This window comes from Calypte anna, chromosome 24, assembly GCF_003957555.1.
Source record: "Calypte anna isolate BGI_N300 chromosome 24, bCalAnn1_v1.p, whole genome shotgun sequence".
Classification (NCBI taxonomy): Eukaryota; Metazoa; Chordata; class Aves; order Apodiformes; family Trochilidae; genus Calypte; species Calypte anna.
Window position 1 is genome coordinate 1,365,467 of NC_044269.1, and position 26,833 is coordinate 1,392,299.

The following is a 26,833-nucleotide window of genomic DNA, read 5'->3' on the forward strand; positions in this document are numbered from 1 at the left end:
GGCCGCGCGGACAGCGCCCCCTGGCGGCTGGGAGGACGCGGAGTGGGGGTGTGTGGCGAGAAGGCAGCGCCCCCTGGCGGCCGTAGAGGCTGCGGAGCGGTTGGTGAGGCAGCGCCCCCTGGCGGCTGGGAGGACCGCGGCTCCGGATGGGGCGGGAACTTCCGGGGTACCGGGCCCACACGGATCCGGTACCGGTGGCGCCCCACAGGTAGGGCCGGGAGGGGCCTGGAGGGGTCAGAGCGCCCATCCATAGAGTCGTGGGAGGCTGCAGGGTGCTGAGAGGGGACAGAGACCCCCACATAGGGTGAGGGGGGTGCCCTGAGGGGCTGGGGACACTGCAGGGTTTGGGGGGTCCCCTGCTGGGGACAGGGAACCGGTGGGGGGGCAGCAGTGCCTCCCCCCCATGGGATTCGGGGGTTCACTGGGGGGGGCAGGGACTCTCCCAAAGGATCCAGAGTGTCCCTAAGGTGTTGGGGACAGAGAGCCTATGGGGTGCTGGTGTCCCCCATGGGGTTTCGGGGGTCCCTGGGGTGCTGGGGGGCAGAGACACCCCCCACAGGTTTATGGGGGTCCCGGGACCCCACAGTGGGGAGTGGGACCTTTGTCCCCACATGCTGGAGGAGCAGGGACCCTATAGCACTGTCACTCCTGGGGTTTTGGGGGCTCACAGACCCTCCCTAGAGCTGGGGTGTTCCAAGGTGCTGGGGACAAGGATCCCCCATGGGTGGGGGGGGGGTCTGCAGGGTGCTGAGGACAGGGACTCGGTAGGACTTGGGGCAGAGGAGGGGGTCCCTTGCTGGAGATGGGGATCCTGTAGGGTGCTGCCACTGTACCCCTGGGGTTTGAGGGGTGCTGGAAGCAGAGATCCCCCCCCTGCCACCCCTCAAGGTCCCTGGGGTGCCAGAACCCCCCAGGGGAGGGTCCCCTTCTCAGTTAACCCCCAGCACCCAAACAAATCCATCCACACCCTTTATTAAAATAAAAAACCAAACAACAACACGGATTGGTAACACAAGGGGGATTTTCCCAAATCATCCATGAAGAAGCCAGGCCCCCTCAGGTGTTTTTCCGTGGGAGGAGGCCGTGGGCCAGGTCCCAGCGCACCCCCCAGCGCAGGGCTGCCCGTTTTTTTTGGGTGGGGATGGTGTAAGTGTTGGGGTGCAGGGTGGGCTGGGGCCTGGGGGGTGCTGGGGGTGGGCAGAGCATCTGCTCCCGCACGCTCCAGCGCAGCTCCTGCCTCGGCACCTCCCCTGGGATGCAGAACTTCTCCCAGTCCCGTTTGTATTCGAAATACTTGTTGACTGGGTCGGTTTTAGCCCGGTTCAGCAGCTCCAGACGGGGGGGGGATGAAAGATTTGGGCTGTTCTACGGTGATGTCCTGGGAACTGAGAAAACTTGGCTCCTCAAAATCCTCCGGGAGGGAAATGGGGCTGTCCTGAGGCCACTGGTGACACAGGGAGTCCTCCAGGGAGCTGCTGCTGCTCCCCATCTCCCCTTCAGAGATGTCATCGTCATCGTCAGGATGGATCTGTGGGGAGCTGGTGACCTCCCCACCTGCTGGCTCGTCCCACACCTCGGTGCCACCATCAGCTCTGTGCCTCAGCACCTTCCTCTTCATCACCAGCTGCCTGTTGGTGGCCTGGGGAGGGGCAGGAGGTGCCTCTGAGGGGACAGAAACCTGGTCACAGGGATGGTGGTGTGGGGGTGGCTGCTTGCTGTGGGTCAGCATGGCCAGGAGCTCATCATCCCAGGGATACTCCTCCAGCCCTCTGTTCTCTTCCATCATCTTCACCAAACTGGGATGATCCTGAAAGAAAACAAAAAACTAACCTAAATGAATTCCATGCAGGAATAAAGTGGCTCTGAGTCCACTCCATGGGGTCAAGGGCAGTCATTTCGTGTGGGTGGCTCCACCAAACCTGGCTGATTTTGGTTGTGATAAAGTGGAGTAACTAAAGAGCTAAGGAAGCTTTTTGCCAGGCTTAGGGCATCTTTTATGGATTAAAAAATGTAAGTTTTGAGGGTGTTGTTATGAAATCCTGGAGCAGATGGCACAGTGGGCTGAGTGGCAGTCGTTGGCAGGCTGTCTGAAGTGTGGATGGAAAAAAGGGAGAGGGAAGGCACTGCTGGAGCTGAGCTGGGAAGAGGAGCGATGAGAAAGTGCCAAAAAAACAACAAAACCCAAAAGAAAGCAGCATGAGCGAGATGTAATTGGCCAAGTTCAGCCCTTCCTGGACTCTGCTGGGAAGGCCAGGGTGTTAAACCTAAAGAATTATTCCAGGTGTGATAAAAACTCAATAAAAAAGGGTAAATTCTCCAATTCCTTTTCCCTACAGAGGTGATGGCTGAGGGGAGTGTAGTGACCGACCCCGAGCAGCTCCTGAGGAAGGTGAGGGAGCTGGAAGAGGAGGTGAAGAGGCTGCAGGAGAAGCTTGGCCAGGATGAGAAAGGTGCTGAGGGCAAGGAGGCTCCTGCAGCCGCCAGCAAAGGGCGGAAACGCCAGCGCCGTCCCTTCGACTTCGGGGCCCACGGGCAGAGGCACGTGGCTCTGAGGGTGGCATACCTGGGCTGGAACTACCAGGGCTTTGCCAGCCAGGAGAACACCAGCAACACCATCGAGGAGAAGCTCTTTGAAGCTCTGAAGAAGACGAGGTTGGTGGAGGAGAGGCAGAGCTCCAACTACCACCGCTGTGGGAGGACCGACAAGGGGGTCAGCGCCTTCGGGCAGGTCGGGATCAGCCCCTCCTGGGGTTCTCCAGGGTTTTGGGTGGGTGGGATGGAGATCTGGTGGGATGAGCACAGGTGGGGGGGGGGCTGGTGTTTAAAGCCTTGAAGATGAGCCTGGCTGTGGCTTCGTGCTGCGGAAGGATGATTTCAGCCCTTCAAAGTGTTTGTCAATGGTGGGGGTTTTTTTCTCCCTGTTCTGAGCGGATGAAATGAATTTTTTCCCCCCTTTTCTTGGCAGAGCCTTCTTGGCTGGTTTAACTTAAGCCCAGGAAAAAAAAAAAAAAAAAAAAAGATAGATCTGAGAACTGGCTGGCTTCCTGGGGAGGCAGGCAGTGGAATTCCTGTTTGGAGGGTCGGAGGGGAGCGGAAGGCAGCGTGGGAGTGGGAGCTGGAGCAAGAGGAGCCAGGCAGCCGGTGGGGCGGGCAGGCGGCCATCCCCTCCCCTTCCTTGGCTACCAGGGGGAGAGTTTGACTGCACAAAATCAGGGCTAAAGTTGCTTTTGTCTCGCTCTGTTTCAAGGTTTAAGGTTTCCACACAGGTTTCCCAGCCAGGCTTTGAGTTATCACCTTCAGGATTAAGAAATAAATGAAAAAGCAGATTCTATCCTAAAAATGGTGCCTGAAGTTTGAAGCTGGAGCTGTTTTAGGAGGGTGGGATGTAGGCGCCTGCAGCTTTCCCTGTTTTATTTAAAGGCACAGAAAGCATCTTCTGAGAACCTCTGCAGAAGTTCTTCCTGCTGAAGGAGTTGGTAAAACCTCCTGGTTTCAGCCTCCTTCAGCTGGAGGGGCTCCTGGGTTCCTTAGGCTCCCATCTGCCGTCTCATCCTCCCGCTGCAGGTGATTTCCTTGGATCTTCGCTCCAACCTGTCAGAGGGGAAGCAGCTGAAGGGGCAGGAGGAGCTGCGATACACCCACATGCTCAACAGGGTGCTGCCTCCTGACATCAGGGTGCTGGCCTGGGCCCCCGTGGAGCCCCATTTCAGTGCCCGTTTCAGCTGCCTGAGGAGGACGTACCGCTACTTCTTCCCTTGCGCAGACCTGGACGTGGCCCTGATGCAGGCAGCAGCCCAGAGGTACGTGGGGACCCACGATTTCCGAAATCTCTGTAAAATGGACGTGGCCAACGGGGTGGTCAACTTCCAGAGGACCATCCTGAGAGCTGAAGTGACGTGGGTGGAGGGAGGAGGAGGAACAGAGCTCCAGGATCCCTTCCGGCTGTGCCAGTTTGAAGTGACGGGCCAAGCGTTCCTCTACCATCAAGTCCGTTGCATGATGGCCATCCTCTTCCTCATTGGGCAGAGGATGGAGAGCCCAGAAATCATTGACCAACTCCTGGATGTGGAGAAGAACCCTCGGAAACCACAGTACAGGTAGGGCAAGCCACGGCTGCGTGCCAAGAGCTGCTGGCAAATGGCTCCTCAGCTGGGAGGTGAAGCCACCAGCGACCTCTCTGGGAGGTATCCCTCAGGATCTCAGCCTGGATGAGCTTCTGGTGGCTTTAGTCTTGGTATTTGGTTAAAACCAATACACCTTTTATCAGTTTTGTAGAAAATGGGTGGTTTGGGCAGAAAGAACAGGTTGAAACATATTTTTTTTCCTGATGGTAACCCCTTCCCTCTCTCTACCCCAGCATGGCAGTCGAGTTTCCCCTTGTCCTCTACGACTGCGAGTTTGAAAACCTGCAGTGGTTTTATGACCCAGAAGTGCAGGAGTTCAACATCACCCACCTGCAGCAGCTCTGGGCCAACCAGGCAGTGAAAACTCAGGTGCTACGGAACATGTTACAAGGGCTGGATGCTGCTCCAGTGGCTGCTGGAAAAAGTAAGGGAGGGGTTTTGTAGGCTTGAGGAGGGAGAGCTTAAAAAAAAATAATTATTAAATAGAGGCAATTAAATAGATATTTTTTTTTAATTATTACAGGGCCAGGGAACACCACCACTGTCCCGTGGGGGGATATGAAGCCTCCTCTCCACAGCCAGGTCAGTGGCTTTGTGGAGGGGGTCAAAGCCAGGACCTACAAACCCCTGCTGGCCCGGCCCAAGTGCGAGGGGCTGGAGCAGCGCATCCGCCACTTCGTGAGGAGGGGACGCATCGAGACCCCCCCCGGGCTGGAGCTGGGGGGGAACAAGGAGGAGAAGAAGGAGGAGGAGGAGGATGAGCCCCCCATGGACAGCAAGAGGAGCCAGGGCAGCCATGGCCCTGCTGGGGACACTGAGCAACCCTCTAAGAGGGTCTGCAAAGACAAAGAGTGATGGGAGTGGGAGAAGGGCAGCTCTAGGGGCTGCTTTTTGGTTTGTTTGTTTTTTGGGTTTTTTTTACATGAAAATACAGTTTTCCAGTGCTCTTTTTATAAATTTTAAGAAATGTTCTGGGGTGATGTCGTGCCTTGGTCTGGGAAGGGATGGAGAGTGCCTCAGCCTCCTCAGAGCCCCCCACCTCACTCTAGGAGGGGTTCTGAGCCCTGGAGATCCTCTTACCCCAGTCTGAAGGTCTCCAAGCCCCCTTAGAGCCCCTCCCCTCACTCTGCTGGGGGTCCTGAGCCCCTCACCTCACTACAGGGGGGCTCAGAGACTCCTCGGCGCCCCCCATCTCCCTGGGTGGGATTCTGAACCCCCTCAGAGCCCCTCACCTCGGTTGTGGGGTGGAGGGGGGGCTCCGAGATCCCGTCAGAGTTCCTCAGGGAACTCCCCACCTCACAGTGGGGCGGCCCCATCCCCTGGGCAGGGGGGATCTGCTGGGGCTGTAGGGTGGCAGCTGTGCCCTCCCAAGGTCTCGCTGTCCCTCCCTGTCCCCTCGTACCTGCAGACCCCGCAGCTCCGCTGCCGCCCGCCAACCGTCACCGCAGTTTAAACACCCGGCCACTTCCCCCTTGAGTCCCGCCACTCGGGTTTCTATTGGTGGGCTCGCTTGTCACTCTTCTGCTCTCCCCCCTTCCGATTGGTCTAGCTGGACCAAGTACCTCCTCCGAAGCCGCCTGAGGGGAAGGAGGGAGGCGGGAAGATGGCGGCGGCGAGCGGCGGGGGGCTGTGGCTGGGGGCGGCGGTGGGGCTGTGCCGGGCGGTGCGGAGCGTCTGCGGGCGGGCGGCGGAGCCGGAGCTGAGGGCTGAGCAGCTGGCGGAGCGGCTGCGGGAGCGGAGGAGTGAGGGGGAGAAGCAGGAGGTGAAAAAGGGAGAGAGGGAGGGGCGGGGGCGGATGCCGCGGGGCTGAGGGGACGGACTACGACTCCCGGCGTGCATCGCGGCCCGGGGAGCCCACAGGGGGCGAGGCCAGGACCCCCTTCATGCGCCTCGTGTCCCCTCAGTCCCTACGGGTCGTGTCCCCTCAGTCCCCCCGGCCGTGCCCTCTCACGTCCCCTCAATCCCCTTGGCTGTGTCCCCTCAGCCCCGCGTCCCTCTGCTCGGTCTGTTGGTAACAATCCTCAGGAGCACCCACAGGAGCTGCTGAAGGTCACTCAGGGGCTTTGCCAAGAGCCGTTTATCAACTTCTCCACCAACAAGATTTTTTTTCCTCTCTCTTGAGGTCCCTAAAGATCCGGCACAGCGCCGGGTGCAGGAATTTGCCAAGCTGAGCAAGAAGCTGCAGCAGGTTCACCCCAACGTCCTCGCCAAAGTGCTCAAGCAGGAAACCATCTACCAGAATGAGGAGATTGTGGTCATCAACAAGCCCTATGGCATTCCCGTGCATGGTGAGAAGAAGCTGGCCCTGAGGAAAAGATTGGTTTTGTGGTGTTGGTGATGGATCCTTTGTCTCCATCCTCCCTGCGTGGAGAGGGATGTGGGGAGTTTGTCTCCTTTAGGCTGCAGCATCCTGTGGGTAACTCCAGGGAGCTGAACATCTCCCTTGTTCTCTGGGGTTCTGCAGGTGGCCCCAGGATCAAGAACTGCATAAGTGATGTGCTGCCTGTTTTGGCCAAGATGTTGGAGAACATGAGAGCTGAACCCCTCCACCTCTGCCACCGTCTGGACAAAGAGACCACGGGCCTGATGGTGCTGGCACGAAACAAGGAGGTGGCTGACAAAATCCGTCTGCTCTTCAAAACCCGTCAGGTGGAGAAGTTCTACTGGTAGGGGAAGGCCTGAGGGCTGAAAGGGATGGGAAGAAGGGGTGAAGGGAGAGGTCACCAGGGCGTGGGGACACGGGGCTTGGTGGAGTGATGACCTGTCTACAGGGAGATGAAGGGATGGGGGGGGCTCCCTCCCTGCTGCAGCAGCACCCCCTGGTTCCCCTCCCCAGGGCGATCAGCCTGGGGGACCCAGAGCCCTCCGAGGGCACCGTGGAGATCCCCATAGTGGAGAGGGAGGTGCAGAGCCACCAGCCACACTACAAGGTGAGGGGGATGTCCCCTTGGCCCCCCTCCCCACCCTGACACCCCCTCCTCCAGCAGCTCACCCTCTCACCCCCTCTGCAGATGACCCTGGCCCCTAACTACCGCCTGTCCCCCGAGGAGGGGAAGGTGCTGAGGACCCGTCGGAACCGGCACGCTGAGACTGCGGTCACCCGGTACCGCCTGCTGGCCCGCTCTGCTGCCTGCTCCCTGCTGGAGCTCCAGCCCATCACTGGTGAGGCTGGGCTGGGGGGTCCTGGGGCTGGGGGGTCCTGGGGCTGGGGATCTGCTTCCTTGGGAACTTGTTAGACACAACTGAAATGCTTTATTTTTGGGGCTAAATCTCTGGGAATGAGTCAGCCCGGGAGGATGGTGTAGCTGGGTGTCATGTTTCTCCTCCTTCCCTCCCCAGGGGTGAAGCACCAGCTCCGGGTTCACTTGGCCTACGGGCTGGGCTGCCCCATCCTGGGGGATCACAAATATTCCCACTGGAGCAAGCTGGCACCCCAGGTGAGGCGGGTTAAATCCCATTTGTATCCCCAAACCCAGGCCCACGATTTTCAAGGCCCACTTTGAAGGGATGGAGTGGTGGAAAGGATTTTTCTCTCTCTCTCCTGGCTGCAGAAACTTCCTGAGATCACCCTGAAGAGGCTGAAGCTGGAGCAGAGCAAGGCTCGGCACCTCCCCCTCCACCTCCACGCCCACCGCCTCTCCCTGCCCCTGGGCCAGGGGATCAACCTCGTCTGCAAACCCCCCCTCTTCTTCCAGAAGACCCTGAAGAAGTTGGAGCTGGAGGTCCCTGACGATTGAGGAGACAGGCAGGGAGTGGGACTGATGGAGTTTAGGGTCTCTGCTGCTTTCCAGAACCCTCCCGGGTCGGTACCAGTGTTGCTGGCTTCTAACCAGGGAGCTGCCCATGCTTCCTGCCCTGATTTGGTGCAGAAGTTGGGCTGGAAAGTCTTGTTTGGACAAACTGGGCTTTGTCCAGGCCATGTTTTGAGCAATAAAAGATGTGGATCCTGCTGGAGGCCATGGGCTGGTGTGTAATGGCTCTGCTCCCCCCTCCAGATCTCTCCAGGAGTCTCTCCCTCCCATCCTGGCACTCCAGGCTCCGATTTGGAGATTCTCAACATTGGAAAATCAATCAAAAGTGGAATTTGGCAGCAGCTGAGACTGCCCAGGGAGTCCCTCTGCTTGGCTTGGCCCAGCAGCTCCAGGGCTCCCTCATCTCTGTGCTGCCAGAGGTGCTGGTACTGGTTCCAGGACACTGCCTGTGGGAATGTTCCCTTCCCACCACCCTGTTTTCCCCATCCTTTGTGTCTAGATCCTGGCATCCATGTTTCTTTGGAGCTTCTCTGGTCCCATTATCAGGACACCTTTCCCTTAAGAACATGAATTGGACCCATTTCCCTTTCCCTTCTTGGAAATCTGGGAGGATTGCAGTTGATCTTCTCCCCTCAGACCAGCAGCTACCAGTGCTTGGAGGCTTTTTGGTCCCCAGAGTTCTCAGGGCTGGTCTGGGGCTCTTTGTACCCCATGCCCCATCCTCACCTCCTCATCTGGGGTGAAAACAACCAGAGGAGGGGGAGCCCCAGGCCCCTCCAAGGCTCCACCAGAAATAACCCTGCAGATGACAGAGAGCCATAAAACCCTGGGGAGTGGCTGCAGCCTCCCAGCCCTGCTCCACGGCCACCAGTTGTGTTTATTTTTGCTATTTTGGTGCCTGCTATTTGCAAAAAAGCCTCCCCTGTAATTAGGGGTTGTTCAGGGGCTGTCCAAGCTGTGTCTGGGCAGGGAGAGATTGCCTGCAGCCCTACAAAACCTCTCAGGCAGCACCCGAGCAGCAGTGCTGTGTGTCCTGCTGGGGGAAGATGTCCCTGTCACACACAGCTGCTGAGTTCATGCTCTCTGATGCTCTGCTCCCTGATCCCGGGGGTTCCCACTCCAGGGCCCTGCGCCTGGAGCTGCCCAGCGACCGCCTCCTCAAATTCGTCACCGTGGGGCTGCCCCTGCTCCTCGTCTCCTTGGCTTTCGCACGGGAATTCTCCACTGGTGAGTTGGGGCTTTGCCAGCGTGGGAGCTTGGACCCTTCCTGGTCATGGTCTGAGGTTTTGTCTGGGGGATGTTTATTAATTTTTTAGTTATTATTATTCTTTTTAATGGATTATTGGTGTCTGGGAAAGCCTGGGGAAGGGCAGGGGGATTCCTGTGTCTTGTCCCCAGTGTCTTTGTGTGTTTCTGAGTAGGAGGGGGATGCTGGCAGGGGAACAGAGGGTGCCATTGACACTACGTGGTCACTTCAGGCTAAATCCAGCCCTGGCCAATGTCCCAGGGATGCCCCTGGGGGATTTGGGTTCACTCCTTTCTGGCTGCTCAGTAATTCCCCCCTGGCCACGTTCAAAGGGTTTGTGTTCAGGAAGAGATGGAAAAAGAGATGGAACACCGTGGGGAGGGCCAGCTGCAAAACCCCTCAGAAAAAGGCTTTTTGTAGTTCAAAACAGCACCTTAGACGGGTGACACCAGGTCACAGAGCACTGTCTGTGGTTCAACCACCTCCTCCTCCCAGGTTCTCAGATCAGCTGCTTCCCTCCCACCAACTTCACTGGGAAGCAGTCGGCCTACGTGGACACAGCGTGCTGGGACTCCCTGCTGCACCACGGCCTGGACACGGAGGGACACATGGTCACCAAGTCCCTCTGGGCTCTCAGGGTAGGTCCTGGGGGATTGGGTCTCCTCGGGGGGAGGCTCAGGAGCTCCAGGTCACTGGTGCCCGTTCCTCTCCTCCCCCCAGGTCTTCCCCTACTCCCTGCTGGTGGTGGGGGTGCTGATGTACCTGCCCTACCTGCTCTGGCGTTACGCTGCCGCCCCCTCCCTCCGCTCCGACCTCCTCTTTGTCATGGATGAGTTGGACAAATCCTACAACCGCTCCGTTCGACTGGTCCAGCACATGAGGAAGGTCCAGCAGGACAGCGCCGAGCCGGAGAGGTTCTGGGAGGAATATGAGAGGTGAGACTGCTGGGATGTGTCCTTCCACGTGGCTGTGTGGCCTTTGTGATGGAGCTGGGTGAGTCTCTGCTGTGTCCCCTCTGTCCCCAGAGCACGCCAGGAGAGGTATTTTGAGTTCCCGTTGCTGGAGCGGTACCTGATCTGCAAGCAGCACACCCATTCCCTGACCTTCATCTTCATGCTGAGGAACCTGCTCCTTCTGGTGCTCTTGGCTGCCACCTGCCTCTACCTGATCTTCCTCCACCTCAACATTGCCTTCCAGGATGAGTTCAGCTGCTCCATCAAAACGGGGCTGCTGCAGGTGGAGCCCCACATCCCCCTGCTCATCCCTTGCAAGTTGGCCTTCTTCTTCATCTTCCAGCTCCTCAGCCTCACGGTCGGCAGTGTCTACGTCCTCCTGCTCCCTGTTGTCATCTACAATGCCCTGCAGCTCTGCCAGTGGGACAAGGGGCTGCTCTCTGTCTACGAGATGCTGCCAGCCTTTGACCTCCTCAGCCGCAAGATGCTCACCTGCCCCCTCAACGACCTCAACCTCCTCCTCCTCTTCCTCCGGGCCAACATCTCCCAGGTCACCTCCTTCAGCCGCCTCAACGCTGTCAGCGCTCTCAAGGAAGCCACCCCCAACCAGGGGGACATTGACACTGTTGTTGACTTCATGACACTGCTGGCTGGGCTGGAGACCACCAAACCCAAACATCACCCCGAGGCCAATGGTGCTGGGGCTCCAGGTGGGTTGGTTTTTCTCACTCTGGAGAAGGCTTCTGGCTCTTCTCTTGCCGCCCCAAGCCCTGCTGTGCCCTCCCCACCACACTTTGGCTTTTGGGGAAGCTCCTTGGGGGTCTCATGGGGGTCATGGTGGTGCCAGGAGGCTCAGGCTCCTTTCCTGCCCCTCTGAGGGCTGCGTTTGAACAAAACCCACCCAAATTGAAGTGGATTTAACCCCATTTGTTCCCATGGCAACTATGGGGCTAGCCCAGCTGGCTCTTGGGGAAGCCCAAAATCCCAGTTTGTGATGAATAAGTTCCTCCTTTTCCTTCTCTTGCCTTAGGACCCAAACCTGGAGCAGAAGCAATGGGAAAAGCTTCCCACGACTCACTGGGCTCTGCCTGACCTCAGGTGAGCTCTGGGGTTGATTTTGGGGTGGGGGTTGATCTGTGCCCCCTCTCCAGCCAAAAAATAAAAAAAGGTGGAAAAAGCCAATTTTGGGGGGGGGGGGGGCAGAGACTCTCAGCTGATTCCAAACACTGTGTGCCATGTTGTAGCTCATCCACACCCAATTTCTTTGCTGAAAGAGGGGGACCAAGGGGGGGGGGGGGGGAAATGAAAAAAGTATGATTTAATTAAAAGTATTTATTAATAGAGCAGATTCTTGTCCGTGCCCCAGGTGGCCAGGCAAGGGGTAAGAAGCAGCAGTGAGGGGTTCACCTCCCGTCCTGTCTCCTGCTGATTTTCTTGACATCTCTTTTTAGCAATTTTGTTGTAAATGGGCAGTTTCCCCTCCTTTTTTACCAATGTCACTGTAAACTGGTGCTTTCCCCCCAATATTTAGCAATTTCACTGTAAATTGGTGCTCCCCTCCCTACAGGCCCAGGAGGAGCAGGGAGGTGTTTAATTAACCAGCCAGTAATCAATCCACATCAGCACGGCGTGGTGCTGGCTTCACCCAAGGGCTGAGCACCCTCCACTGTCCCCTCACCACACTCCTGATGTCCCCTCACTCCAGTCCTGTGGGATTCAAATCCCAAAACTGGGTTGGAGCAGCAACTCCCTGTCTCCAGAGGTGTGCAGGAGGAAAGGGGGTGCAGGCAGCCCCCCGGGGTTGTAGAGGACACAGGCCTGGTAGTCACAGGGCCACTCAGCCCAGGCGTAGCGCAAGCCCAACACCAGCCTCCCACAGCCAGCCACGGACAATGTCACCTGGTGGGACTGCACTGTCACCACTGGGGCTAGCACCCACTCACAGGGGGATGCCTGGCGGGAGCAGCAAACCTGGGAGTGAAAAATTAACCCTGCTGTGTCAGGGTGGGGCTTCCCTCACTCTGCCCTGGGGGGGGCTGCTTGGTGGCTTCTCCCCCTCCTCACCTCGAAGGCCGGCATGTCCCTGCTGCGCCAAACCAGCTCCTGGGTGTAGGTGATGTTCAGCAGAGCCCTGGTCACCTCCAGGAGGGCACGGGTGGGATAAGGACCCTGGAAAACCAGGTTCTTCTCCCCATAGGCCACGGCCCTGGCACCCAAGTGGAGGCGGTGGGCCACGTTCTGCTTGTCCCGCGGGTGGATGCTGTGGGAGAGGTTTTTCCAACCCACCCGGAAAGCGTTTTGGGTTGGAAATGACCTTTAGGATCAAGGAGGAGGGAGAAGGGGGAGGGGGTCGGTGTCCCACAGGTGGTGTCCCCTCCTTGCCTGCCGTAGGGTGAACGTTCGTCACCCAGGTCCATGGCCACCGCCATGAAGGTGTTGGGCATCCTGGTGTTGGGGACAACCCCCAGGTCAGCTGTTTGGTGCCAGCGGAGCCGGGGGAAGGTGTCCTGGGGGCTCTGCCGGCGGTAGGTGGAGAGCTTTGAGGTGGGAAGGGGGAGAACACAGCTGAGAGAATGGACTGGGGGGAATCCTGAATGCAAGAAGGTGAGGGTGGGGGTCCTGGCTCCCCCCCAAACCTTCTTCCTCACCTGCACAAAGCCGAAGGGGAGGAGCGGGTGGGTCTGCCCGGCAGATCCGGCGTGGAAAGCGCGGCGCCAGTCGGCAATGAGGGCGGGGAAGGTGCAGTTGTAGAGGTCGGTGTTCAGGAGGGTGTTTTCCTCCCCTGGCTCCAAAAGTGAGAGCCTGGTGGGATAAGGAGGAGTGGGAGAGAGGGAAAAAATGGGGGGGGGGAGAGGGGACTCACCCTGGTACCAGGCGACCCCCTGCAGCGTCAGGTTGAGCAGAGGGTGGATCATGGCGTTCCAGAGCACCGAAGGGGCATGAGGGCCCGAGGGGCTGGAAAATAAAACTGTGCTTGAAGGGGGGCAAAACATGGGGACAGGCATGAAACTGGGGCTTTGGGGTCCTCCTGACACCCCCCCCTTGCTCCCTACTCCAGAGTGTTTGGGGATGGAGAGGATGAGGCTGCCCTCCCCAAATCATCATGTCCCGGGCCAGGAGGAGGAGCACTCCCCTCACCTTCCCATCTCCTCCAGCAGCCCACAGGCCCTCAGTGCCCTGGGGGAGGACCAGGCTTCGATGGGGGTGCCCCCCCAGGCTGCCTCCACCAGCCCCACAGGGTAGCCCAGGGTCTCGTAGAGACGCTGCCCCAGCAGCCAGCAAATGGCTGAGAAGTAGGTGAAATTCCCATGGCCCAGGATTTCTGTGCAAGAAACAGCTGCAAAAACAGGAGAGGAAAAACAAAACAAAACAAAAAGGGGCAAAAAGCCATTTTGGGGGGGGTGTTTGTAGGTGGGTTTTTCTGACCAGGTGTTGGGATGGACCAGGGCAAGTCAATTCCTTCCAGGTCCTCCAGTTCGTGGTCGGAGCGCGTGGGAGCCACGGCAAAGAGTCGGACATAGGGGTACTGAGAGGCTGCAGCGAGCTCCTGGCTGGCATTGGTGATCTAAGGAAGGGTTGGGAGCACACCAGGATCATCCTGGAATGATCCCAGCAGGTCCAGGGTCACCCTGTGGATGCTCACCTGCAGAACTGTCATTGCCATGTTGCTCTGCCCACTGCAAAGCCACACATCCCCGAAGTAGACGTCCTGCAGTGTCACATTCTCTGTGCCCTGTCTGGCTGTCAACTCGTATGGACCACCTGGCTCCATAGGGTCCAGTAGGGTTGTCCACGTCCCAGAAGGTCCTGGAAGAAGAAGATCATTCCTGATCCTGGTGAAGATCTTGAGATCTTCACCAAAAGATGGCCAACAACAAGTGGGGATGGACAGGCAAGGAGGGGAAGCTTCCCCACCACAAAGGGGGGTGGGGGAAATAAGATTTGGGAAGGTCTCCACCACCACCAGAGGCTGCAGGAGTTTAAGGGTTAAGAAGAAAAAAAAAAAAAAAAAAAAAAAAAAGAACGAAAAATCTGGGAGCCAAAATGTGTGTCAGAGTAGAAGCTTGCTGGGAGGAACCAGGATTACAGGAGCAGCTTGGGGTGTGTGTGACACTGTGATGGCTCTGGCTAATTTTAGAGGTGCCAATTCGAGGTGTAAAGATATTCTGCTGGAGCTTAGCATGGATTTTTCTGGCCCTGGTTGAGGCTGGATCCTGCAGATCTCCCAGGAGCAATGAATTGCTGCTTTCCTGCAAGACACCTCCAGGCTCTCCAGAGTAGTTTCACCCCCTAGCAGGAGACAATCAGCCCCTTGAAATGTCCTTCAGAGCTTGGAGATCTCCAGCAGGATCTTCCAATAGGGGAAACCATCCCTGGAGAGGATTTTGACGAGAGGAGATAAATCCACTCCCCTGGGCAGCCTCAGCACTGGGCTCCAGCATTGGTGGGGTGGGGACACCTGAGCCCCCTCCAGAAGGTCCAAGGAGTGAAGCAGCTGGAGATGGCACCATTAGTGTCACCTCTGCAAGACCATGGTGTGGAGGAGAACCAACCCCCAAGTCAAGGGTGTAGGGGCCAGGACCAACCTTTCACCTCTGCTGTCTTCTTCATGACAACAAGGCCACCATCTCCAGACAGAGCCACTGTCACCGTGGTCCCCAACTCCCCGTAGCCCCACACCAGGGCCCCTACAGGCTCCTTCTGCAGCACCATGTGGTGGCCATAGTAGGATGCAAAGCCCAGCATTGCCCCTGTGAGCAAGAGAAAAAAACATCTCCAAGAGGCAAAACCAAAAAGCAACGAGGGAAAAAAACCAAACAACCCTGAAGACAATCCCGATTATTTGAGATCCTGCTCTCACTCATCAATTACTTCAGTCCTGGTCAACTTCTGGGTGGTTAAAAAAGAAGCAGGACTTGAAGTCCCGAAATCTCTCAAAGGGAGAAGTCACCTCCCAAGGTGTAGGTGCTTGCGTTTGGATGCAGATTTTGGTCAAAATTCTTCTAGTACCAGGATGGGAGCGTATCAACCAGCTAATAAACATGCTCTGACCTATTTTTTCTTGCAAAACAAAAAAAAGTTTGGGAAGTAGTGAGGTGGGCATGTGGCAGAGGTCTCAGTCCCCCAAAGTCCCTGTTTTTTGGGGGGCTTAATGAAGGTTTAATTTTAAACAATGTACTCAGCAACTCTTAAACCAGCCTCAAGGCCAGTCCCACCATTTCATGCCATGAGGCTCTGGGGAAGGATGAGTTACATAAAAAAAAAAAATTAAAAAAGCAATTGGAGGAGGGAAAAAAAAAAAGAAAGAAAAAAATAAATAATAAAGCTCGAGAGGCTGGGAAGGGGCTATAAAAAGCAGAGCCCATGAGATGCTGGCGAGGAGCCACGTGCAACTCCCACCTTACGTAAAGCCACGTGCCCTGGGTGAGGAAATGGGGCTGGGGGGTTGAAAGAGGTGTCCAAATGAGGCTGAGGGTGTCCTGGGTGTTAAAATGGGGTAATGGGGTTAGGAGGTGGGGAAAGGGTGTTGAAATGGGGTTGGGAGGTGACAAAGTGGAGCTAGGAGGGTGCCAAGGGCATCAAAATGAGGCGTGGGGGGTGCCAAGGGTGTCAAAGTGGAGCTGGGGAGGCGTTGGAAGGGTATAAAAAGGGGCTGGGGAGGAGAAAAAGTATCAAATTGGGGCTGGGGTAGGAAGAGAGGGTGTCAGAATGGAGCTGGGAAGTGCCAAGGGTGTCAAAAAGGGGCTGGGGGGTACGGGTGTCAAAATGGGGCTGGGCCGAATAAAAGGGTAGCAAAAAGGGGGGAGGGTGTCAAAATGGGTCTGGGGGGGACGGTTCTATGGGTAAAAAAAGTGGGACTGGAGGGGGAAAGAGCCTTAAAATGGGGCCGGGGGGTGCAAAGGGTAAAAAAGTGGGGCTGGGGGTGGAGGGAAAGGGTCCTGGGAATGGGGCTGGGGGTGCCAGGGGTGTCAAAACAAGGCCGGGGGGAGGGACTGGAATTGGGTCTGGGGGGTTCCAAAGGGTATCACAATCTGCCCCGGGGGGTGCCAAGTGTCCCGCAGTGGGTCCGGGGGAGCCCCCCAAGAGGGACCCCGTGTGAGGGGGGGTTTGTTACTGCTCCCCCCCCTCCTCCTCCTCCTCCGTTCCCCTCCAGCCCTTTACCTGCCGGGGCCAGCAGCGCCAGCAGCAGCGCCCAGGCCGCCATCCTGGGGGTGACAGCGGGCTGGTGACATTCAGGGGGGTGACATCCTTGGGGGGGGGGTGACATCCTGGGGGGGTGGCACCGCCCCTCAGGCTCCGCCCCCTGCGCGTGGGTGTGTATGTGTGTCGGTTGCTAAGCGACCACGGCTTCACCACAGGCGCCGGCACGGCCCAGCCGGGTGTGAGAGGGTTTGGGGGGGAGGCCGAGGTTGGGGCTGGGGGCGTCGGGCGGGGAAAAGGGGGTGAGGAGGGGTTTGCGGGGGGAACAGAGGGAGGGGGGTCGGGAGGGATCGCTCACACGCTGCCCCCCCCATCGCCACAGCGTGAGGCGGTGCTGCGCATGCGCACGTGACGGGCGCGCCCCCCAGCGGCGGCACAGCCACCTCCCGCCCTCATCCCCCCGAGTCCGTGGGTTCGAGTCCCGGGCTGGCCGCGTGGGTTCCGCGGGGGTGGTGTGAGTGGGGGATGAACCCCGAGTGTGCCGCTGCAGGGGGTCCCGAGGAGCACAACATGGCCACCTCCTTCTGCAGCAGCAGTCTTAGGCTGCCTGAGGGCTTCCAGGACCTGCTGGAAGGGCTGGCGCTGGAGGTGTTGCGAGCCCAGCCCAGTGACGTGGTGGCCTTTGCAGCTCAGCACTACCAGGCCCTACTGGAGAGGAGGGAGGGTGAGTGACCCTGGTGCCCATCACCCGTGGCGTCGGGTCTTCCCCATGTACCCGTCACTGAGGGCATCAGGCCTGCCCCCAGAGACCATCACTCATGGTGTCAGGTCTTTCCTGTGTGCTCATCACACTCATCATGTCCATCACCGTGGTGTCAGGCCCTTCCGCAACACCCCGGGTGCCAGGCCTGTCCCAGTGCCCATCACCGTGGCGTCAGGCTCGTGTGCCCATCGCTGCTCCTGCCCTCTGTACCCATCACCCGTGGCACTGTGTTTGCTCCCTGCTCCCATTCCACTCCTCCTTTCTCAGGAGAGAAGCAGGAAAAGGAAAAGGCAGACAAGGAGCGGGATGAGTTGAAGGAGGCTGCTGAGCAGGACAAGGAGTCAGGAGACAGCACCACATCTCTGGGTGCAGTAAGTGACCCCAAAATGAGCTTATCTGAACCCAAACCCAAGGTGACCACCCACACCAACACCACGGTTCCTCCCCCAAAATCCCCACTGGGATGCATGAGGAGGAGATCCCTCTGGAAAGGGGGACACCTCCTTGGAGAGCCAACCCCAAATTCCCCTTTTGACTCCAAAACGAGGTGCCACAACTCCAAAAAATGAAGAAAAAACCCCTCCCTGCGGCACTTTTTAAAATGAGAATCCTTAATGAGGTCCCCGCCCTCATTAGCTACATTCCCAGGAGGTTCCTCCAGCTGGGCTCAGCTCCAGGTGATATTTTCAGGCTCTGGATTTAAGCACCGGGATCCCAGGAGGACAACAGGAATATAACACTGTCCCCTCATGAAGGAGGGATGTGACATTGCTCCTCTTTTTCCCCCCTTAAATTCCAAGGCTCTGGCATTTTGAGGTGTTTTTATCCCCTTCCATCCCATCCCAACCTCTCAAATTCTTATTTTCCAGTCCGAAAGAAGTCAGGAGTCAGGAGTCAGACTTGGTGGCAAATCCTGCTCTTTATTTTTTTTCGTCCCTGGGTTCCCTCCTCTCATCCTGTTTTTTTCCTGACTCTCCTAGGGAAAACAAGAAGGATGGATGGAGGAGAAAAAGAATGATGCCAACCAGGATCCTACCTCTCCAGCATGCACTGCTCCCCTCTCAGCATCAAATGTCCCTTTTTATTTTTATTTTTATTTCTTTTTTTAATTAAGAAGTTTTTTTAACACCTCAGGGCCACCATCTCAAGCCATGACAGGGGGTTGCTCCTTCCAACCCAACCCCTTTTCCAAAATCCTGATTGCTTTGTTGGGATTTTGGAAAAAAAAAAAACTGTTTTGTTTTGTTTTGTTTTTTTTCCCCACAAAACATTCCATGTTTCATCCCTGGAACTGGGTTTGTTGGGTTTTTTTGTGTTTTTTTTGTTTTTTTGTTTTTTTTTTTTTTTTTTCTGGGATGAAGGGAAAAAAACCCACCAAGCCTGGAATGGGCTCAAAACCCTCCGTTAATGATTAGAAATGTTCTGGCATTTCAGTTCCCTCCTCCGCAGCCACATCCTGCGGGAGACGCCGGCGCTTGGTGCCTCTGCCAGGACTGGGGGGCTGTGGCCAGAGAGAATTTTTAGGGATGGGGGTGCTGGGGTGGATTTGGTGGGTATTTATTAGTCCTGGGTGATCATCCTGGGATTTTGAGGCTGTTTTTGATGGATGCTTCTTGCCCAAACTCTCTTTCTGTTTGGTGCTCCCCAAAACTTCCCATCTCCCTGTGCTGGGGTGGGGATCCAACGGGTCTGGAGATCCTAAAAAAAAAAAAAGAAAAAATGTAAAAGGGATGGTTTTCCCAGCTCAAAATCCTGATGAAGTGGATGAGGTTTTGGGTGGAAGTTGGAGTGGGGTTTTGTGGGATATAGCAAGGGGTGGGCTGCAGCCTCCTTGTGCCTGGGGTGGGAATGGGGACAGGGATGGGGACCAGGATAGAGAAAGGGACAGGACAAGGATGGGGATGGGAATGGGAATGGGGATGGGAATGGGATGGTGCAGAGGACAAGGAAAAGTAGGGGGACAAGAACAGGGACAGAGATGGTGACAGGGATAAGGATGGGGATGGTGGGGGACAGGGACAGGGGTGGGGACAAAGGTGATGGGGACATGGGGAATGAGGATGGGGACAGGGAAGGGGATGCCGAGGGGGATGAGATGTGGATGGGGACAGGGATAAGGATGATGATGGGGACAGTGACAGGGCTGGGGATGGTGACAGGGCTCATGGCACCAGTGCCAGGGGTGGTGATGTCCATGGGACAGGGATGCTGAGGGTGACAGTGACGATGGAACAGAGGGACACCAGACCCCCAGCAGACCACAGTGACCAGACCAGCCAAGGGGGGTGGGTGGGGGGTGTGTGATGCCCATCTCGAGGGGGGGGCACGCAGCATTTGGGGGTGATTGGAGCCGGCAGCAGCGCTGAGCCCACCGGCGACTTGTGCAGTTGCTAAGCAACCCCAAACCCGGAGCAGAGGCTGCAAAGCGCTGGGAGGGATGAGGCTGCACCCCCAAAAGCCACCCTGGGGGGCCCCCCTCCTGCCCGGGGCCTCACCTCTTGGTCCCAGGGTGGGAAAGGGGTGCGTGAAGTGCTGGGAAACATGGATTTGTAGGTTTAGTGGGAAACTCCCCAAAACTGGGGGAGGGGGGCGGGCTGGATGCTCCTGCGGGCAGGGAAGGGACCAGCCCAGACCCCAAGAATGGAGCCCCCCCCTCTTTCCCGTGGACCCCACGTTTGGGTGGGGGTCAGCAGGACATGCTCAGCCTTCCTCACCATCCTCATCTTCCTCCTCGCCCTCCTCATCACCCTCATCCTCACCATCTTCATCCTCTTCATCCTCACCATCCTCCTCCTCCTCACCATCCTTCAGGAACGAGCCCTAAAATAGGTCGGGAAGGTTTTGGTCCCCGTGGAAACAAACCCAAGGGGGGGACCAGCAACCCTCCTCAACCCCTTCCCGCTCCCCCCCCCCAAAAAAAATATATCCCAATGCTCCTGGTTTTTGTGGCTTCACCCCCCTCAAAAAAAAAAGAAAAAAAATTAATCATCATTGCAGCAAATTTGGGCATGACCCTGAGCAACGTTCTCTCACAACTCCGTGCGGAGCCCCCGGCTCCTTTAAGCAGCCCAAGAAAATTGGAGGAAGGTTAAAAAAAAAAAAAAAAAAGAGAGAAAGGAAAAAAAAAAAAAAAAAGGAAAAAAAAAAAAAAAGAAGAAGGAATAAAAAAAAACCAAAAACCAACCTCCCAGCTCCACCACCCCCCCAAAACCTCCTTGAAATCCAGGCAGGGCAGGGGCTGATAGGCTGCCCGGCAGGAAAGCGCCTTACGTAGGCAACCGGCTCCGCTCTCAACTTGCCACCCGCGCCGGGAGAAGCCGCTGGCAAGCGAAGCCCCGAGCCCCTCGCCCATCGCCCACCCGCCCTCCGCCATGGACTGCTGCAATGTAGGTGTCGTTCCCCCCCCCCTTTTTTTTTTGTTGTTTTTATTTTATTTTATTTTTTTGTGCGTGTGTGTCCCCCCACTTTTCACAATTTAATATTTTGGGTCTGTGTGTTTCATTATATTTATTTATTTGGGGGCTTGGGGGGGCTGAGGTTGGGGGGTGTGGGTGTATGGGGGGGGTTGTAGCCAACCCTGTGTGTCCCCCCAGCCCCCCAGGGAGCATTTCCCACCCCAACCCCCCCCTCCCGTTTCAGAACCTGGCCGTGTCCCGCTCGGGACTGTCCCCCCCTGGTCCCCAGATCCATCGGGCAGAGAGGGGGGGTCTGCTCCTCCTGCACCCTCCCCGGAATTATTTTCCAGGCGGCATTTTGGGGGGTTATAGGTACAGGGATGAACTGGGGGGGGGGGAGCAGGGGGCTGCCCCCCCCCCCGCACCCAATCCTGAGCACCCCTTGCTGCCCCGCTGCCAGCAGGAAACCACCCCTTTTTTCCCTATTTCTTCCTTCCCCCCCTTTTTCCCCATTTATTTCTTCCCCCCCCCCCTTTTTTTTTCCCTTCTCTCTTTTTTTTCTTCTCCCCCCTTCCTGGCTTTTTTCCCCCTTTTTTCCCCTTCCCACCCCTCCTGCTCAGGCAGCAGCACAGACAATCCTCCATCTCCCATCCCAGAGGCAAAGTCCACTCTGGACATAGGATTTATCCCCCCTGGATATGGGATTCCCCCCCCTACACATAGGATTTCCACTCCTCCCTGCCCCCCCTCTCCCCCTTTATAGGATTTCTTTCCCTGGATATTGATTCTCCCCTTTGGATATAGGATTTCTTCCCTGGATACAGGGGTTTCATTCCCTCCAGATGGAATTTCTCCTCTGGATTTAGGATATACCCCCCCCCCCTAAATACAGGTTTTCTCCTCTGGATATAGGATTTCTCCTCTGGATATAGGTCACCCTCCTCCCACATATCGACTTTCTGCCCTGGATATAGGTTCCCCACACCCCCCCCGAGATCTAGGATTTCTCTCCTGCCTATAGATTTGACCCCTTGGATATTGAATTTCTCCCCTGGATATAGGATTTCCTTCACCCTGGATATCAGATGTCTCCCCTTGATATAGGTTTAAGCCCCTCATATATAGGATTTCTCCCTGGGATAAATTATTTCCTTCCCCTGGACAGAGGATTTCCACCCTGGCAATAGGATTTCTAGCTGTGGCTACAGGATTTCCAGCACTGGCTATAGGATTTTTCCCATGGATATAGGATTTCTCTACTGGCTGTAAGATTTCTCCCCTGGCTGTAAGATTTCCAGCCCTGGCTATAGGATTCACACCCTGGCTATAGGATTTCTCCCCTGGCTATAGGATTGCTCCCCAGGCTATAGGATTTCCAGCCCTGGCTGTCTCATTTCCACCCTGGACACATCACTTCACCCTCCGTCCCTCTTTTCCTCCTCTTTCACCCTGGAAAAACACCCAGAGCAACTTTGTGGAGCTGCCACACGCTCCACAGGAGCATCCCACCCCCCACCCCCAATCCCTCCCAAATCTGCAGCTTCAGAATAATCATTCCCCCCCTAAAAAAATAATTAAAAAAAATAATAATAAAAAATTTCAAAACCAAGCAACAAAACCCCTTGAAATCTCCTAAAACCCCCAGGGCACTGCAGCCAGCACACAGCACCCACCTCTGCTCTCCAGAGCCCTGGCAGGATGCAGGAGGATGCAGCAGGGGAGGGGAAACTGAGGCACAGGGGCACCCAGTGCCCCCTCCCAGCCCCCCAGCCCCCAGGGATGCTCAGATCCAGGGTGGGCTGCAGCCTCCGGGACAAGGTGGGACTGAGGGATGATCCTAAATGTGCAGTTTTGGCTGAAAACCCCCCCAAGATGCCTGCAAGAGACCTTCGTTTTAGCTAAGAACTCCCATTTTTAGCAAAAAACCTGAAATTTTTAGCAAAGACACCGGATTTCTTAGCAACAAGCCCTCGGTTTTAGTGAAAAACTTAGAATTTTTAGCAAAGGACACTGAATTTTAGCAAATAACCCACATTTTGAGCAATGGAACCTCATTCTTACCAAAGCACTTTCTTTCTTTGGTGAAAAGCTTCCATTTTTGGCAAAGAACTCTCATTTTTAAGAAAGAAATCTGATTTTAAATATTTTTTAGCAAAGAAATCTAATTTTTTAAGAAATAAACCTTTTTTTTTTTTTGTAGCCAAGAAATGATATTTTTTTTTTAGCGAAGGGAATTTTATCATTTTATCAGAAGACCCTTATTTTTTATAGAAAATTTGAATTTTTAGCAAAGAATCCTCATTTTCAGTGAAGCAGCCTGATTTTTAGCAAAGAAACTGCTTCCTTTTTTGTTTTTTCCTGTGAAAAACTCACATTTTTACCAAAGAGCTCTCATTTTTAGCAAAACCCCCCTGATTTTATGCAGAGGACCCTCATTTTTCGCCAAATGAAGGCTAAAACCTTCATTTCTTAGCCAAGAAGCCAAGTTTTTTTACCAAAGAACCCTCATTTTTAGCAGAGAACCTTAATTTTTTATCACCCACCCCCTACTTTTTAGCAAAGAACCCACTTTTCCTGTGAAAACCTCCAATTATTATCCAAGGACCCTAATTTTTAGCAGAGGACCTTGATTTCTTAGCAACCCCCCTACTTTTTAGCAAAGAAATCTGATTTTAAGCAAAAGACCTTCATGTTTATCACAGAACTCTCATGTCTTAGCGAAGGATCTACGTTTTATAGCGCAGAGCTTTCATTTCTTGCAAAAAATGCCATTTTCCACACAGAACTTTACTCCTTAGCAAATAATTCTAATTTTTTAGCAAAAAACCTACTTTTTAGCAAAAATAAACCTCCCTTTTCAACAAGGAAACCTAAACTCTAGCCCAGCCCCCTGACCTTTAAGCAAAGACCCCTCATTTCCAGAAGAGAACCTTCATTTTTTAGCAAACCAGTTTTTTGGCCATCTCGAGGGGGTTCCCCACACGGTCCCTCCTTGGGGCGCCGCGTCCACGTCCCCCCCGTTGCCTCCATCAGGAAGGGGCCTGCACGAAGCTGGACGAGGACATCCTGGACATCCCCTTGGACGATCCCGACGCCAACGCGGCGGCCGCCAAGATCCAGGCGAGTTTCCGCGGCCATATGACCCGCAAGAAGATCAAAGGGGGGGAGATGGAGCGGAAAACCAAGGAGGCCGAGTGCGCCAACAGCCCCCGCGGCGGCGACCTCCGCAACGGCGACTAGGTAGGGACCCAGCCCCAAAATTGGGTCGTTTGCCCCCAGTTTTGGCGTCGTTCTGGAGAGAAGTTGAAGGCAGGCCTTAGGCAGGACCCTGGATCCCCCGGTCCCACCCAAAGTCAGTGGGGTTTGGGTCGTTTGCCCCACTTTTGGGATCACCGAGGTGGGAAGGTGAAGGCAGGTCCCTGATCTTCCTCATCCCACCCCAAAGTTGGCTCAGTTTGGGGTCATTTGCCCAGATTCTGGAGTCACTGGGGTAGGAAGGTGAAGGCAGAACATGGCAGGCCCTGAACCCAGGCTTGTCCCACCCAAACTTGGATCGTTTTTCAGTTCTTTGCCTCAATTTTGATGTTGTTGGTGTGGGAAGACGAAGGCAGACCTGGGCAGGCTCCAAATCCCGCTCGCCCAGCCCCAAATCGGATTGTTTTGGGGTTGTTTGCCCAAATTTTGGTGTCATCAGGGCGGGAAGGTGAAGGCGAGCCTGGACAGGCCCCAGATCCCCCTCACCCCACCCCAAAATTCCATCCTTTTCCCCAATTTTTGAGTCATTGGGGCAGCAAGGTGAACACAGCCCTGGACCCCACTCATCCCACCCCGCAATTGGGTCAGTTTTGGGGTTGTTTGCCCCAGTTTTGGCGCCTGTGGGGCGGGAAAAGCGAAGGCCAGGGTTGGGATTTCTCCGTAGCAACGCGGCGCCCGGGCGAGGCTATTTATAAAATCCTGTGTCACCCTCTCCCGGCAGGAAAAAGGTAAATTTAACACGCGCCCACGGGGCTGGGGCCGGGGGGGGTGGGATGTGCCAGAGGTGGGAGTGAGGAACACGCTGGAGAGCGGGAATGTGGGATTGGGGTGGGGATGGAGCTGCTGGAAATGGGATTGGAGCGAGGATGCAGTGGGGATTTAATGAGGATACAGGGGGGGATGAACTGGGGATGCAGTGGGAAGGAACTGGGGATGCCATGGGAAGGAACTGGGGATACAGTGGGAACAAACTGGGGATAGAGTGGGAAGGAACTGGGGATAGAGTGGAAAGGAACTGGGGATGCCATGGGAAGGAACTGGGGATAAAGTGGGAAGGAACTGGGGATAGAGTGGGAAGGAACTGGGGCTGCAGTGGGGGCAAATGGGGGATGGATGGGGATAGAGTGGGAAGAAACTGGGCATGCAGTGGAGATGAACTGGGGCTTTAGTGGGAAGGAACTGGGGATTCATTGGAGATTTAATGAAGATACAGTGAGGATGAACTGGGCCCGCAGTGGAAATGAACTGGAGATGAACTGGGGATACAGGGGGGATGAACTGGGGGTGTAGTGGGGATGAACTGGGGATGCAGAGGGAAGGAACTGGGGATGCAGTTAGGGGTGCAGTAAGGATGAACTGGGGATAAAGTGGGAAGGAACTGGGGATACACTGGAAATGAATGGGGCTGCAGTGAGGATTTAACAAAGATGCAGGGGGGGGATGAACTGGAGCTGAACTGGGGAATAGAGGAGGGGGCTGAACTGGGGGCTCCAGGGGAGATGCAGTGGGATGGAACCCAGGGGCAGCAGCTGCCGAGGGCAGGAGCTGTGGATCTGCTGTGGGGGGTGAGGGTGGTGAGCGTGGGAGTGGGAGGCAGGGAGCAGGAGAGAGGGGAGCACAAGGGGGTGCAGGAGTGAGGGTGGGCAGGGAGGGGAGAGGGCATGGCGAGGGGGTGGGGTGCTGGGAGCAGGGTGCAGGGAGCAGGGTGCTGGGTGCAGGGAGCAGGGTGCTGGGTGCAGGGTGCTGGGCTGCAGGGTGCTGGGTGCAGGGCAGCAGGGTGCTGGGTGCAGGGTTGCTGGTGGCAGGGTGCTGGGAGCAGGGTGCAGGGAGCAGGGTGCTGGGTGCAGGGAGCAGGGAGCAGGTGCTGGGTGCAGGGTGCTGGGTGCAGGGTGCTGGGTTGCAGGTGCTGGGTGCAGGAGCAGGGAGCAGGGTGCTGGGTTGCAGGGAGCAGGGTGATGGGTTGCAGGGTGATGGGTTGCAGGGTGCAGCGGTGCTGGGTGCTGGGAGCAGGGAGCAGGGTGCTGGGTGCAGGGGTGCTGGGTGCGGGAGCGAGGGAAGCAGGGTGCTGGGTGCAGGGTGCTGGGAGCAGGGCAGCCAGCGGTGCCTGTGGTGCAGGGAGCAGGGGTGCTGGGTGCAGGGTTGATTGGGTGCAGGGAGCAGGGTGCTGGGTGCTGGGAGCAGGGAGCAGGGTTGCTGGGTGCAGGGTGCTGGGTAGCTGGAGCCGGGAGCAGGGTTGCTTGGGTGCAGGAGCAGGGTGCTGGGTGCTGGGTGCAGGGTGGCTGGGTGCTGGGAGCAGGGAGCAGGGTGCTGGGTGCAGGGTGGCAGGCAGGACTACCTCTCTGCCTTTCTTCTCCTTTCAGGTTGCCAAGGATCCCGGACCCTCCGCTGCCCCCCTGCACCCGCTTGGCCCCCCCATGTACCCCCGGCCCCCCCCGGGCCCTGCCCCTGCCTCCTCCCAATAAACCCCCCCGGGGTCCCGCCCGGCCTCGGCGCCTTCTGACGTCACCTGGCCGAGCGGTGAGGTCACGGCGGTGCGGGAGGGTGGGAGGGGCACGGGGTGGGTGATGTGACGTCATCCTTGCCTGGGCACTGCCACCGGCGTGACGCGGGACGTGCGTGCTTGACGTCACCGCGGGGCGCAGGCACCGGCTGATGTGACGTCACGCGGGTGGGCGTGGCGGGAGCTGGGTGGAGTGATGTCACCACCAGACGTAGGACGACCATTGTGACATCACACAAGGGCATGTGACATCACCGCTAGCACTGCTCGTGGGTGTGATGTCACGCAGGACAGCGTCACCTCTGCTGGCAGTGAGTTGGTGGCTGTGACATCACACCTGCCCTCACTGACGGGCATGTGACAGCCAGTGTGACGTCACACAGGCACAAGTCAGCTGCTGTGATGCTGCTCACTCACTCATGACATCACACCCGTGTGACATCACAGCAATGAGGTGACAACGCACCCACGCTGTGACCTCACCCTGGAGCCCCGGTCCAGTGCTGATTTCCCCTCACCCAATCCCTGTGACATCACCCACCCCCCGTGACATCACCCAGAGGGTGGTAAGGCCACACCTCCTCCTCTCAATGTGTCCCCCTCCCATAACCCAAATCCCCACAAACTCACCCCAAAACGCAGCACCAGGCAGCACAGCCACCTTTTAATCAGAAAAAAAACCTAAAAAAAGTCTCTCCCCAACC

The 26,833-nt window shown here is 56.6% G+C and overlaps 7 protein-coding genes across 10 annotated transcripts; 5 read left to right on the top strand and 2 right to left on the bottom strand.

The window, feature by feature from the left end:
- Positions 1-176: 176 nt before the first annotated feature.
- On the top strand, positions 177-5,053 carry PUS3 (pseudouridine synthase 3). The gene is made up of 5 exons (XM_030464916.1): positions 177-208; positions 2,337-2,728; positions 3,565-4,097; positions 4,358-4,548; positions 4,648-5,053. Exons 2-5 carry the CDS (start codon positions 2,342-2,344, stop codon positions 4,977-4,979), a joined length of 1,443 nt encoding a protein of 480 aa, XP_030320776.1. The 5' UTR covers positions 177-208; positions 2,337-2,341; the 3' UTR covers positions 4,980-5,053.
- On the bottom strand, positions 957-5,583 carry HYLS1 (HYLS1 centriolar and ciliogenesis associated). Its single transcript, XM_030464917.1, is given in 3 exon segments — positions 957-1,344; positions 1,346-1,807; positions 5,527-5,583. Coding segments are annotated over 2 exon segments (729 nt in total). The 5' UTR covers positions 1,787-1,807; positions 5,527-5,583; the 3' UTR covers positions 957-1,056.
- A 144-nt stretch (positions 5,584-5,727) lies between these two features.
- On the top strand, positions 5,728-8,083 carry RPUSD4 (RNA pseudouridine synthase D4). The gene is made up of 7 exons (XM_030464643.1): positions 5,728-5,886; positions 6,247-6,412; positions 6,589-6,790; positions 6,961-7,054; positions 7,136-7,286; positions 7,464-7,561; positions 7,676-8,083. Exons 1-7 carry the CDS (start codon positions 5,728-5,730, stop codon positions 7,859-7,861), a joined length of 1,056 nt encoding a protein of 351 aa, XP_030320503.1. The 3' UTR covers positions 7,862-8,083.
- An 839-nt stretch (positions 8,084-8,922) lies between these two features.
- Positions 8,923-11,167, top strand: PANX3 (pannexin 3). Its single transcript, XM_030464644.1, has 5 exons — positions 8,923-9,103; positions 9,618-9,760; positions 9,843-10,057; positions 10,148-10,785; positions 11,079-11,167. Exons 1-5 carry the CDS (start codon positions 8,923-8,925, stop codon positions 11,165-11,167), a joined length of 1,266 nt encoding a protein of 421 aa, XP_030320504.1.
- A 231-nt stretch (positions 11,168-11,398) lies between these two features.
- Positions 11,399-16,331, bottom strand: SIAE (sialic acid acetylesterase). 2 transcript variants are annotated; one of them, XM_030464734.1, is made up of 10 exons: positions 16,238-16,331; positions 14,662-14,826; positions 13,719-13,882; positions 13,502-13,640; positions 13,214-13,397; positions 12,939-13,030; positions 12,724-12,857; positions 12,458-12,612; positions 12,140-12,335; positions 11,399-12,046 (listed from the first exon to the last, which is right to left on the bottom strand). In XM_030464734.1, exons 1-10 carry the CDS (start codon positions 16,278-16,280, stop codon positions 11,792-11,794), a joined length of 1,527 nt encoding a protein of 508 aa, XP_030320594.1. In that variant the 5' UTR covers positions 16,281-16,331; the 3' UTR covers positions 11,399-11,791. The 2 variants fall into 2 exon arrangements, with proteins under 2 accessions (XP_030320594.1, XP_030320596.1); XM_030464736.1 differs by lacking the exon at positions 14,662-14,826.
- A 331-nt stretch (positions 16,332-16,662) lies between these two features.
- Positions 16,663-18,142, top strand: SPA17 (sperm autoantigenic protein 17). The gene is made up of 3 exons (XM_030464873.1): positions 16,663-16,940; positions 17,247-17,350; positions 17,960-18,142. Exons 1-3 carry the CDS (start codon positions 16,742-16,744, stop codon positions 18,086-18,088), a joined length of 432 nt encoding a protein of 143 aa, XP_030320733.1. The 5' UTR covers positions 16,663-16,741; the 3' UTR covers positions 18,089-18,142.
- A 2,056-nt stretch (positions 18,143-20,198) lies between these two features.
- On the top strand, positions 20,199-26,134 carry NRGN (neurogranin). Of its 3 annotated transcripts, none has more exons than XM_030464882.1 (3): positions 20,199-20,365; positions 23,408-23,614; positions 25,990-26,134. In XM_030464882.1, the coding sequence occupies exons 1-2, from the start codon at positions 20,351-20,353 to the stop codon at positions 23,612-23,614; spliced, it is 222 nt and encodes a 73-aa protein (XP_030320742.1). In that variant the 5' UTR covers positions 20,199-20,350; the 3' UTR covers positions 25,990-26,134. The 3 variants fall into 3 exon arrangements, with proteins under 3 accessions (XP_030320742.1, XP_030320744.1, XP_030320743.1); XM_030464884.1 differs by lacking the exon at positions 25,990-26,134 and adding an exon at positions 24,351-24,357 and having other exon boundaries at positions 20,260-20,365; XM_030464883.1 differs by lacking the exon at positions 25,990-26,134 and adding an exon at positions 24,294-24,346 and having other exon boundaries at positions 20,260-20,365.
- The last annotated feature ends 699 nt before the right edge of the window (positions 26,135-26,833 follow it).